Consider the following 12,785-nt stretch of genomic DNA (forward strand, 5'->3'; position numbering starts at 1 on the left):
GCCAACCTCAGAGAGTTTCATATCTCGGTGGATGAACCAATAAGTTAACAATCAACTGAAATTATGGATTTTGTAACCAATTCTGCATAGAATACTTTTATTTTTAACTATAAATAGTGTAAGAACTTAAAAAACTAAGTTTCAACCACACGCCAACCTCAGAGAGTTTCATATATCAGTATATGAGCCAAAAAGTTCACAACCAACCAAAAATATGGATTAGGTAACCAAAATATGGATTTTTTTTAACCATTTCTGGATAGATTTTTTTTTATGGAAAAACAATGATTACTATGCTTAAATTGTGTTTAGGTAAGAGAAAAAAACATTTTATAGAGTGATTTTGGGTCCATGGACTGTAAATAAGAAGCTATTGGAATGAGTGTAGAAGACTTTCAACTGGGTGTTGTGGGAACCCGAGCGACTGTGTATTTCTGTACCTTCTGGTTGTCATTAGTGGAGGTGGGTCTTGCCAGCGGACCCCGCATCCGTCATTGCGTCTTTAGAAGGAAAGCACAGCGTCATAGTTTGCAAGAGCGCAACCGAGACGACCGCAAGTGGAGCCGTAGAGGCGGAACGCCGCAACGGAGCGACGGCGCAGCGGCCCGATGGCGCCCGCATGAAAGGGAAAAGAAAAAAAAAAGAGTGGAGAGAGAGGAACACATTTGGCTTTTTGCAGAGTGAGAAATTGAAAGTCTTGCTGACAGCTGCTGCATGGAATGATGGAAACAGACGCAAGCACGCCGCTTGTTTACATTGTCATCCAAACACAATCGCGAGCAGACCTTTTAAATAAGAGCAAATTACGGTCGTATGTGCGCCCCGTTTCTGTGTGTGTGTGTGTGTGTGTGGTCGTTTTTTGTGCTCAGCCAAACATGGAAAATATAACTCCCGTCGTCACTTACAAGTTATTTTTGGGGTTGCCCTCATTTTTTTGGGCGATTTACTCTTTTTTGCCGTCATCCATTTTTTGTTGTCCTGTCAATCACTTTTGCAAACGGTACCATGTTGACTTTTTGACGTCCAATCCAAATTTGGTTCCGCTATAAAATAACGGTAAATGAATGGTCGTGGTAAGTTAAAATGCTCAGCCAAAAACTAACAACATTTTCATGGACATCACTAAAAAAAAATTAATTTTTGTAGTTTTGATACAAAATGTGTGAAAACTGTTGTCAACGATGGAAAATTCCAATCGTATTTGGCAGCTCTGCCATCTTTTTCAGATTTTTTGATGAATAAATAAGGCTTAATGGCCAATCAATAGCCAATTCAGAAAAAAACTTTCAAAATAATGAAACATTTTAAAAACATGCAAAATTCTACACTTATTTACGTTGCGTTTCCAAATGAATGGTCACGGTAAGTTAAAATGCTCAACCAAAAACTATCAACATTTTCATGGACATCACTAAAATAATGATTTTCGTAGTTTTGCATGAAAACGAAGAAAAATCTTTAGAATTTGGCATCTCGGCCATCTTTAAAAAGTCTAATTTTAACCTGAGTTGAGTGCAAAAAGTCCCATGTTTGTATTTTTGCACTTGTCATTTTCACGAGTTTGATCAATTCTTCCATTCAACTTTGCAAATATTTCCACGATGGTGAAAATGGATCCGTCCATCCATCGCAGCGTCTGGAAAGATCTTGGCTTTGTCTCTGAATCTTTTAATCCCGTGGCCCTCATTGATTGGGACTGGCGTTGAAAAGAATTGCACCCCCCCCCCCCCCCCATCCTCAGAACCCCTCCCTCCCCCCTCCCTGAGCGCTTCATTCATTTGTTCATTGATTGGTTGTTTCTGGTGTTGGAGAGAATTGTCTAGCTGGTCCTGATCTTAAAAAGCACTAAGTGTTATTTGTTTGCTGTCTGCGTCCGTCCGTCTGTCCGTCCGTCTCTTGCCTTTTACTTTTGGAATAGACAACGTCAATAAGCCTTGGCGTCATACCGCCGCCATTTGCAAAGAAACGCACTTTTTTTTTTTCAAATTGGCGGCGTCAACATTTTGGACATCCCGTCCAACCCTGAAAAGAAGCCATTGGCGGTGGGGAGAATTGAATTTTTTCAGTTTTTTTCTTATTTACTTGACACATTTTGTAGCAAAACTATGAAAAATAATTTTTAAATTGTTTTAGTAATGTCCATGACAAAATTTTGTTAGTTTTTAGCCGGCCATTTTAACTTACCGTGACCATTCATTTGGGAAAAACAACGTAAATAAGTGTAACATTTTTGCTTAATTTTGAAACGTTGTTTTGAGCAACATTGACGTTTTTTAGCTAGAAAACCAAATTGTGAGTCATAGTGGATTTCCCATTTGTTAGCAAAAATTGTCTATTGAAAAAAAGGACATTATTTTGAAAAACATTACAAAATTTGATCATATTAAGCCTTATTTACTCATTAAAAAAATCCAAAAATTCCCTCTAACCACTAATATGATATTTTGACAACTCTAGGATCATAAACACTCATCTTTTATACACGCATTATTATTATTTTAGACTCTTTTGCTCTATTCAACAAAAAGAAAACCCGATTGTAGCCATTTTTGCGTTAGCGTAGCGCTCCCTTAAGATTTAGCTTGATGTAAATTTTCCTTAGTTGTTCTGCTGTGAACATTTTTAAATGTCTTCCCCTCGGGTGAGCTTGCCGCTGGTTTTCTTTGGCTTTTTTGGAGAAATTGCTCGCAACCACGAGCAGGTTTGCAGGCTTGAAGGATCCTCTAATGTTTCCTCACTGGAAAATAAACAGCCGGCTCAAATACATGTGCACTTTCCTGAAATGAATGGTTTTCACGTGGGTATGACTTTCCAAAAAAGATTGAATAACTGCTTTCTATTGGCTTACAATGATGCTCATTTTGGCTTTTTTTATTTTTGAGAAAATTGCTCAGTATTCCTGGCTCGGGGGGGCTTGAGATCAGAAGATGTTTGTTTATTTTTAACTTTGAGAGATGGAGAAGCGCTTTGGGATGTTGCTGTTTTTGCAAGGATTTTTTAAATGACTCATTGACTTGATTACATTCACTTGGGCAAGGTTAGTGAGGTCACGCGTTAAAAAAAAAATGTGCTAATGTGTGAAAAGTCATTAAGAGAGAACAGATTGTTTAGGTTAAACAATGTGTGGGTTATAAAAAAAACGGTGGTTTTAGTCATATGACAGGTTCATTCTGGCTTTTTCAGAGTCAAAAGCTTAAAAAAATTTAAACCAACTGTGTCAAAGTGGTGGCACGGGGGCCAAATGTGGCCCACCGCATCAGTTTGTTTGGCCCGAGAAAGTCAATCATGAGTGTCAACTTTCTGTTTTAGGATCAAATTCAAATCTAAAGTACAGATGTGTATTAATTTTCTTGATTTCCCCCCTTTTAAATCAATCATTGTCATTTTTTAATCTATTTTTTCTGTGTTTTTAGTTCAAAAATAATTTTGTAAAATCTAAAAATATAGTAAACAAGCTATCCAGTTGATCCAGTTTTTTAATCCATTTATTTAAAAAAAATCTAAATATTATTGTCATTTTTTAATCACTTTTATCAGTTTTTAGTTCAAAAATCATTTGGTAAAATCTAAAAATATAGATTAAAAAGCTAAAATAAACATTGTTTTCAATCTATAAAAAAACGGAATATTTAGGGTTTTTTAATCCAGTTCTTTTAATCCGTATATATGTAGAAGTGCGACTGGTCGCCACTCTGTTAGTGGATACTTGCTCGCTCTTCCATGCTAACCGCTTGACCTCGGGGAGAGAAATAGAGCAGGTGGGGGAGGGAGGAGGAGGAGGAGGTTAGGGGAACAACGGGTGGTCGGAGTGCGGGGTGGTCGGGAGAGGGGGGACTAGGGGGGGGGATTCGGCAGTAGCTGACGAGGCGGGAGAAAATCAAAGTGGGAACAAGAAAGAAGGGAGTGTGGATCGGAGGTCAGCCACTTTCAACTAGCAAAGTCAAAATGGAGAACGCTGATTAAAGCCTCCGAACTTGGTCGAAAAATAGCAAACCAACGGTTGCACAATGATGATGTCATTGCAATATGTCAATATGCATTCGTTTGCCATTGAGATTGTTAGTATTTGTTTGTATGTTATCCCTGGGCTAGCGTGGATTTTCTTTGGGTTCTCCGATTTCTTCCCACGTCCCAAAAACAAGCATGCTAGGCTAATTTAGCATTGTAAATTGTATAGCCATAGCTATGATTGGTTGTCTTTTTGTTGTATTTGTTATCCATGTTCAGGGAGTGTTGCACAAGTGGTTATCGCGGCAGGCTCGCAGTTCCAGGGTCTCGGGTTCGATCCCAGTTTGGTCCTCACTGTGTGGAGTTTGCATGCTAGGCTAATTTAGCACTGTAAATTGCACAACGTTAGCTATGATTGGTTGGCTTTTGTTTCGTCGTGCCCTGCGATTGGTTGGCCACATTCAGGGTGTTATCATGTCAACCTCGCAGTTCTGTGGTCTCGGGTTCGATTCCAGGTTGGTGTGGAGTTTGCATATTCTTCCCGGACTTGCGTGGCTTTTCTCGGGGTACTTTTTTCCCAATATCATGCAGCATGAGCTAATTGTATGCTAAATTGGCCTTAGCTGAGATTGGTTGTCCTTTGTCTCCCTGTCTCAGTACCCGTAGGTAGGTGGGATAGGCTCCAGCACCCCCCGCGATCCTCACAACCGTTTCAAATGTCAGTCTGTAACAAGCATTGGGCTTTTGGACTAAAATGAGCGAGTATTGGAAAAGCTGTTTTTCACGCCGTTAAGAGCGAGTCCTCGAAAGCACCGTTAAGAAGATGGCATCATTAAGCTGCCTTCCGTGTTTACACTCGGGCAAATGAGGCTGGCGTAATGCCTCCCCGTCGAGTCATATCGCGGAGAGCGCGTGGCGTGGCCACCGTCTCCTTCTCAGCTCGTCGTTGTCCAAATGTCCCGTCGTTGTTGTTGCTGCCGCTGCCGCTGCCTTTTTCCCCATTTTTACAGATCGTTGAGCTCAGACGACTTACTAATTAAACGTTGCAAATGAAAGTGCGCCAGATGTTCCGGGTTACAATGTTCACTGCCTCCGCCACAAACACTTGTCCTTTACTCCGTACGGGGCGACTCCACCTCTTATTTACAGCGGGTTGGCCCTGTGTGACGAGGCAAGAGTCTCAAACTCGAGCTGGATGGCGGGCCGCATTAACGTCAACTTGACCATTTTAGATAGAATATTTACATTTTTTATTAATGGATTAAAAGAACTGGATTCAAAGCCCTGAATATTCTGTTTTTATAGATCTAAAACAGTTTATTTTAGCTTTTTTTAAAATATATTTTTAGATTTTACAAAATGATTTTTTTAACTAAAAACCCAGAAAAAAATATTAAATAATTACAATATTTTTTTTTAAATGGATTAAACAAACTGGATCAAAAGCCCTGAATATTTTGCATTTTTTTTTATATAATTTTAGATTTTACAAAATGATTTTTTAGCTAAAAACAGAAAAAAATGATAAAAAAATGACAATGATTGATGTAAAAAGGGCAAAATCAGTAAATGTAATATCCATTTATACTCTTCATTTGAATTTGATCCTAAAACAGAAAGTAGGCACTCATCATTGACTTTCCCGGGCCTTACAAAATGATCAGGCGGGCCACATTTGGCCCGCGGGCCGCCACTTTGCGTTTCAAGGAGTGTTCCAGCAGAAAGCGAGCTGACTGAGACTCTGAGGCAATGGGGGTTGGGTTACGACAAGCACCTGATGCCAATCCACTGATTGCACTTGTAGGACCACTAGTATTGTGGCAAACATTCCTCTTTGGAGGTTTTGAGGGAATTCAAATTAAGATTGGAGATCTGTGGTTTAAAACAAATTAAAACCGTCACCACAATATCAGGACTGAGGTTGAATTTTTGAACCCTCACACTAAATAATCCTATATATGACTTTTGATATATATATATTTTTTCTGTCTTCCTCCCTAATATTGCCTTGTTGATTTTATCTTGTGTTTTTTAACATAAACCTGGCCAAGGGACTAAAGATGTAAATTAGCCTTTGGCTATCAACTTACATGCATATGAATTGTCCTTTTTATTAAATAAATCAAACTGAAAGAGGGAGAAAATGTCTCATTGAAGCAATTTTGATGTTGCCGGCTGGCCGCAATGCCGTGGGATTTGCTTAAATAGGCCGATTGGCGTTTACGCGGAGGTCTAGCAAAGATTAATCTGTGCAATCAAAGAGCAAAATCAACAGCCTTTGTGTACTTTGGATCTCACTCAACACTGGCCACATTTTTCAGTGTGTTCAGCAGGAATGGATGGATGATAGCGCGCTTCATTGGCTACAATTACAAATAAGCTTTTCCCTCACCTAGCCTAGCCAAGGATGGATTCTAACCCGCAATGTTGACGTTACAAGTTAGAACTCTTAAACACGTACATCAGCCTTTTCCATTGACTTAGATTTTTCTGTACTGTAGTTTTTGTTATTGTGACTGGGAAAAAAATGAGAGCAGAGCTAAGAGATGCTAATGCTATCATTTTGCGTGACATATTCTAATTCTGGTATTTAATGTTTTACAGAGCAAAGCTCCCATCACCACAACTCTACGTTGCCCCCGGTGGCGTCACCCGCATATCGTCAGCAGCCCTCGGTAACCGCCCTCAACCAGTCGCTGCACAGTAACCATCACACCGGCCACTTGTTGAATTCGGTCCGGCATCAAGCTCCTCCCAGCGGAAACCCGGCCCCCGTGGCCGGCCAATCGCCTGCCGAGCTGCAGACCACGCCCCCAGAGAGCGTCCCGCTGCAAGACAGCTGGGTGCTGGGTAGCAATGTGCCTCTGGAAACAAGGTAAACACACAATTAAAACCCTGTCGTATTTATCGCACTATAATGTGCACCAATGAAGTGAACTGAATGCTTTTATTGGCAGTTGTAAGTGGAATCATTTGTAAGTAGAGGCAGTTGTAAGTGGAGGCAGTTGTAAGTGGAGGCAGTTGTAAGTGGAGGCAGTTGTAAGTGGAGGCAGTTGTAAGTGGAGGCAGTTGTAAGTGGAGGCAGTTGTAAGTGGAGGCAGTTGTAAGTGGAGGCAGTTGTAAGTGGAGGCAGTTGTAAGTAGAGGTAGGGGGAACATGCCACTGGCTTTGTCAATGAAACTACTATGTTTCAGGGTACAGTAAGTTTATATTTCTGTTTATTCAAATGAATAACCAGCAAGAGTAAGTTCTATTTGAAATTGCATTGTAGCGCCACCTTGTTTTTTTTTGGACTATTTTGTCTCTATCATTTGTTTGCTGGTGCTCATTTGAGACAAAAATCAAATCAGGTATCTATTGAAAATTATGAAATAAGATCGTAATTTAACCTAAAATGCGTTAGGACTCCGTTTTTTTGTCTCCGTAATAGCATGTAACACCAGACATCAATCTTATATATTAAAAATTTGGAGGCTATGCGGCCAGTGTCTGCTGAGTAATGACTCCATTAAGCGTGACGTTCACTCATTTAATGTTTGGAATCAAACAAGTTTCATGATCCGGGACAGAAAAATCAAAAGTGCAATCATAATCTTATTTTTTTTAATTATACGTTCATCACACCAGTCCCGACTTTTGATTGACATGCACTTATTTGGAGAGTTCATATTTTGCTGATTGCGAAAGTTGGCAAGAATTGTGGGAATTCCACAATATTTTTTAGTGTACTTGACTATTTCCTTTTTGTTGATAGTTACAATCCAAACATAACATTTTGCGTACAAATCATGTCGAGAAAAGGAAACAAGTCAAGAATTGGAGATTTAAATCTTGCGAATGGTTTTTAAAAATGCTCCCAATCATGACAATGAATAAGTCATAAAATATGTCTGCTTGAAATGGCCAATACAGAATTCTGTTCAACAAAAACTGAAATCTGGCAGCTTTCCTAAAACGTGTGTGGATAAGTGTGAGAGATGCAAGCTAATGCTGTGGTGACTCACTGGAAAATATAAATATGGATTTGAAAAAGTAAAAAAAAAAGAAAAAAAATAGCTTGCCTTGCGGCTTATGACAGCAGTTTTGTGTCATCTATTAACAATTGCTATATTCACGTCTAAATTATGGAGTCCATGACTCAGCTGTGTGAGTCTATATGGATTAGATTAGATAATTTGGTAAATTTCAATGTCACAGTAGCAAGAGGTTGAGAATACAGACACAGTAAAATACATTTTAGACATAAATAGATAGGTCATAAATAAGTAAATAAATAAATATGTATACATATGGTAGGTAGGTCTTAAAAAAATAAAATATACATAAAATATATAGGTTTGTATGTGTGCATATGTACAGTAATATTTAGAACATCGTGGTTAAATTAAACCAGAGAAAACAAAAAAAACTGCAGTATGATCACCCCCATTTTAACTACCAAAATACATGTTTTTGCGCCTATACATAAATATAAGTACCCACCTATAATAAAAAGTGTGTATTGAATATTAAAGCTGTCAAAAGACTGTTGATATCAAAATATGATGTATATATTTAAAAAGTTAACTACTTCAAATACTGTACACAGTGAAACTAGTTCCTGTGTGTATATGTATGTAGTTTGCTATGAAATGTATCACTTTTTGCAAGGAAAGGCAAAGAAAATTGAATAATATCTCATCATTCATGCTATGAATGAGTTTTGAAAATATGATTACCTCAGGATTTTTTCATCCATTTTTTTCCCCTCATCTCACATAAACTGTCAATTAGAATGGCAATTCACTCGTATTAGTTTGCGTTGTTGGATTGTTGTCGTCGTCTGTTACTGCTTTATGAGCGCATCCATTAGAGAGAAAAAGTGTAAGTTCCAACCTTCTGCTGTTGCCAGGATTAATATAGACATCCAGTGTGAAGAATTGCTCAAATGCAGGTTAGAAGAAAGAATTATCTGGAGCGAGCGTCTTAGTTCTGCTTGCCGCTCAGCGCGGTCACGCTCATTTTCCACTCTATTATGGCCGCCATCTCCGCTTGTCTGCCGTCATTAGTTTCCACCATGGCCTTGAATGGCCGGTGCGCTACACCAAGCCATCCCGCCGTACGGCGTACATTTGTCAATTGGAAATCCTTTTACGGGGCCTTAAAGATGGACTCAAAAGAAGAACCCCACAGCGAGTCCTCTGGCTCTCGTTTACACAAAACCTGGCCGACTCCATTTCGCTGATCCGTACTTGGCTTGCTTACTCGGCTAATTTGTTATTTCTATGTAAAATTAAGGTTATACTCGTATATAAAATGACGGGAAGGATTTTAACAACAAAACACAATACTGTAATGTCTGGGTTGGGTTTTTGAAAGAAAAAATAATCAATTTTCTGAACCGTTTATCCTCACGAGGATCGCGGGGGTGCTAGAGCCTATCCCAGGTAGGCATCACCCTGAATTGTGTGTACATAGGTTTGTATATGTATATAGTTTTTTAAAGAATATTTTTATTAATTTATTAACTTACTTATTAACTATTTATTTACGTCTAAGTTGTCTTTTTCTGTGTCTGTATTCTCAACCTCTTGCCACTGTTACAATGAAATTTCTAGAGTACAGGATAAATAAAGTTAGCAAATCTAATTCAATCATAATTTAGGCCAAGTTAGCAATTAGCCTAGCATGCTGGTAATTAAGGGTGTAGCCAGAGAAAAGCCACTCGATCCTGGGAAGAACATGTTAGCTCCACACGGTGTAGATCCACCTGGGATCGAACCCTCGACCCCAGAATTGTGAGGCTAACAATCAACCTGACATTTTAGTGTGTGCTTTTGGTCCAATTTCCCCATGTTTTCTCTTCCGTGCACCTCAGAAATGAATTTTCATTTGTCTGGAGTGTTGTCTGCTGGGGCTCCCAGGTGGACCCCCGCCCGGCCAGGAGCTTTGAAGCCATCGGGGAACCAATTAGGGGATGGAAAAATGACGTCAACATGTAGCGCAAAGCTACCTTAGAGCAAAGGGGAGAAAAAAGGGTTGCATTTCATTCAGTTGCATTCCACTTTCACTTCTAACCCGCATATTGTTTAGCCTTACGGCTAAGCGCTAACAAAATAAATATCCCCCCACTTCATTTTTATCGTATATAAACCTTTTAATGTATAATTTCAATAACTTCCATTCAATTTACTGATAAACAACAACAAAAAATACAAAATAAGAGCTACTTTCTAGTAAAACAGAAGTGGAAACATTGTTTTTAGACTGAAAACGTCTTCATGCTAGCTAGAGCAGCTGCTAAATGCTAGCTAGCATCTGCTGCTTAATTAAACAATGCTCAAAGAAACCATTCTTGGCTTTTTTGGGGGGTAAAATCTTTTTTCCCCATCTTGCCTAGAGCAAGATATTAATTACAGCGCCCTTATTGCAATCGCCTCTAATTGTTAATCACACTTGCTTGTTAGACAGTCGTCGTAATTGTAATTGCAGATGCTCATTAGCTGAAGCTCTGTCATTAATTAGACAGTGACCTTGGTAATTACTGTACTCGCGTTGTTGTTTTTTTAGCAGGGATTTACATCACTTTAGCTCCTCTAAAAAAAATAATAAATGCCTTTTTTCATGGGCATTGATGTAAATATCAATTAAATGGAGTAAAAAAAATCCATGTGTACTTAGGAAAGATACACTTTTCAAAATGATATTCAAGTGAGAAAAATGTCAACATTAGCAGCTCAAGGGATTTAATTATGTTTGTCAGAGTTTGAAAAATGTATATAATTACATTTTTCACTTCATTATTGTTTGTTTTTTCTATTTCAGATTGCTCTTTGGTACTTTTGTATATTGTGCTTTTAGTTTTTTGTCATTTGTCTCCATGACAACCAATGAAAATGAGCTTTTCTGTGTTATATTTCCCTCAAATTTATCTTAAAATCATGTCTATACTGTAAGAGTCTATAGTAAAAAATGTATCCCAATGTTTTTTTTTGTTTTTCTTTTTTTAGGCACTTCCTTTTTAAAACCGGTACGGGTACCACCCCTCTCTTCTCCACGGCAACACCCGGCTACACCATGGCAACGGGCTCGGTGTACTCCCCTCCGACCAGACCTTTGCCAAGAAACACCTTGTCCCGCTCAGCCTTCAAGTTTAAAAAATCCTCCAGATATTGCTCATGGAGGTAAGCAACATTCCTTACTTTTTATTACCATTTTATTGTAAAGCGTAAAGGTTTCTCCAGAATTTTAGCTGATTAACATTGTTGTCTAGTGGGTATAATAATAATTGATGTAGTGATAAAATACTCTTTCCATTTACATTTGACAGTTGGAAATAATTATGAACTTTCCTCGTTTTTACACTTATCGAAACTGACAAAGTATTAGTTTGATTTATTTAAAACTAAAAGGACGACTAAAATATGTTAAATCCCAGTAAAAAATGTACAGAATTTACTCGCAAAAAATGATGACTGAATCGAGAGTATGGCTTTTACGCGCATAAAAACACGACTTGCAAAAATCTACAATTTTGTGGCGACGTGATGTCATGATGTAAGCGAATATGGCCAATAATTTTAAATACATATTCCTAAATAAAGCATAAACAGATAAAACGCTAAACAAAGTTTATTTTGACTTTTATGAATGAAATTCAAGATATATATACATATATATTTCTTCATTTTCTTGAGACGTTATTGGTTTGAGCATACTTTGCCCCAATTTCGTCTTCTCAGGGCCCCAAAGTGGGATTATTAAAGAGTTAAACCTGACCCTAGAACTGTTAAAGTATCCATCTGAGGAGCTAAGCACCCAATGCAAGTGTAAATCTTTACACTTGTAAAATTGTCAAGTCGGAGACACCCTATAAAACGCCGCCTCCGTTGTCAGAGTCGTCAAACAAAGCATGCGAAGAGTAAGCCAGGCTTCTCCAAAACCAGGCAAAAAGCCAGAGAATCCGTTTTTTTTTTCTCCTGGCAAACACGGCCGGTCACGGACGGGTGCTCCCCAAGTCCTTCAATCTTCGTCCTCCTCACTCCGTCGTGTCATTTTCGCAGTCGATAAGCCATCTTTCTTTTAAAAAATGTGTTGCGGCGACATTGGTGTCGTCGAGCGGAGATCGGGTCGAGGCAGAGGTGAATTTTCTGGAAATAATGTTCTTTTCCTTCAAGCTTTTCCACTTTCTTTTCTGCGGCACCATTGGAGAAAATGGACGTGGTCCGCGGGCCGTAGTTTGCCCATGTCTACGCCAGGCCGACAGGCTAAACAAACTCGTCAAATTTAAAGAGTTGTATTTGAGCAAGAGTTTGCGTGCGAGAAAAAGTAGGCTAACCGACACGTTGCGGGTATTTGAGGCCGGGCGAGCGAGTGTCGGTCGGCATCTTTGTATTCGTGGCGGGCGCTATGCCGTTGAGAGCCAGTCAAGTTTTCATAAATCATTCAATACATTGCGTTATGTTATCTCCTTCTTGACCTGCCAACATGCCACGAATGCGGACAATATTTCTCTTTGTACGTGCCCCAAAAAACCCTCAACTTTGTTTGACGTGCTGCCTTGCCTTGCTTTGCCTTGCCTTCCCTTGCGTGGGCCAAGCACTTGATTTCCCTCAAAGCTGAATTTCTCACGCTTTCTTTTCAACCTCTTCAAAACCCGAAGCCCATTTCGCTCACGTCCGCTTAGGGAATAAAATAAAAAAAACATTGTTTATCTGTTCCGTGACGTTCTGGAGTTCTTTGGAGTTTTGTCCACCGGTTTCATTGACTTCTTTCTACCTTGGGTTGGCACGTATATACTTTCTTTTATTCTGCGAATATTGCATTGCCCCGAATATAAGACGACCCTGAATATAAGA

At 39.0% G+C, this 12,785-nt stretch overlaps 1 protein-coding gene across 7 annotated transcripts in view; it reads left to right on the top strand.

The window, feature by feature from the left end:
- Positions 1-12,785, top strand: part of tenm3 (teneurin transmembrane protein 3) — a 106,622-nt gene that overhangs the window by 41,100 nt on the left and 52,737 nt on the right. For all 7 annotated transcript variants that reach the window (XM_077719976.1, XM_077719977.1, XM_077719978.1 and 4 more), the window contains 2 exons: positions 6,553-6,823; positions 10,938-11,111. In XM_077719976.1, the coding sequence (XP_077576102.1) occupies positions 6,553-6,823; positions 10,938-11,111 (445 nt within the window). The remainder of the gene's footprint in view (positions 1-6,552; positions 6,824-10,937; positions 11,112-12,785) is intronic.

The sequence above is a fragment of the Stigmatopora nigra genome, chromosome 6, assembly GCF_051989575.1.
Source record: "Stigmatopora nigra isolate UIUO_SnigA chromosome 6, RoL_Snig_1.1, whole genome shotgun sequence".
NCBI classification, from domain to species: domain Eukaryota; kingdom Metazoa; phylum Chordata; class Actinopteri; order Syngnathiformes; family Syngnathidae; genus Stigmatopora; species Stigmatopora nigra.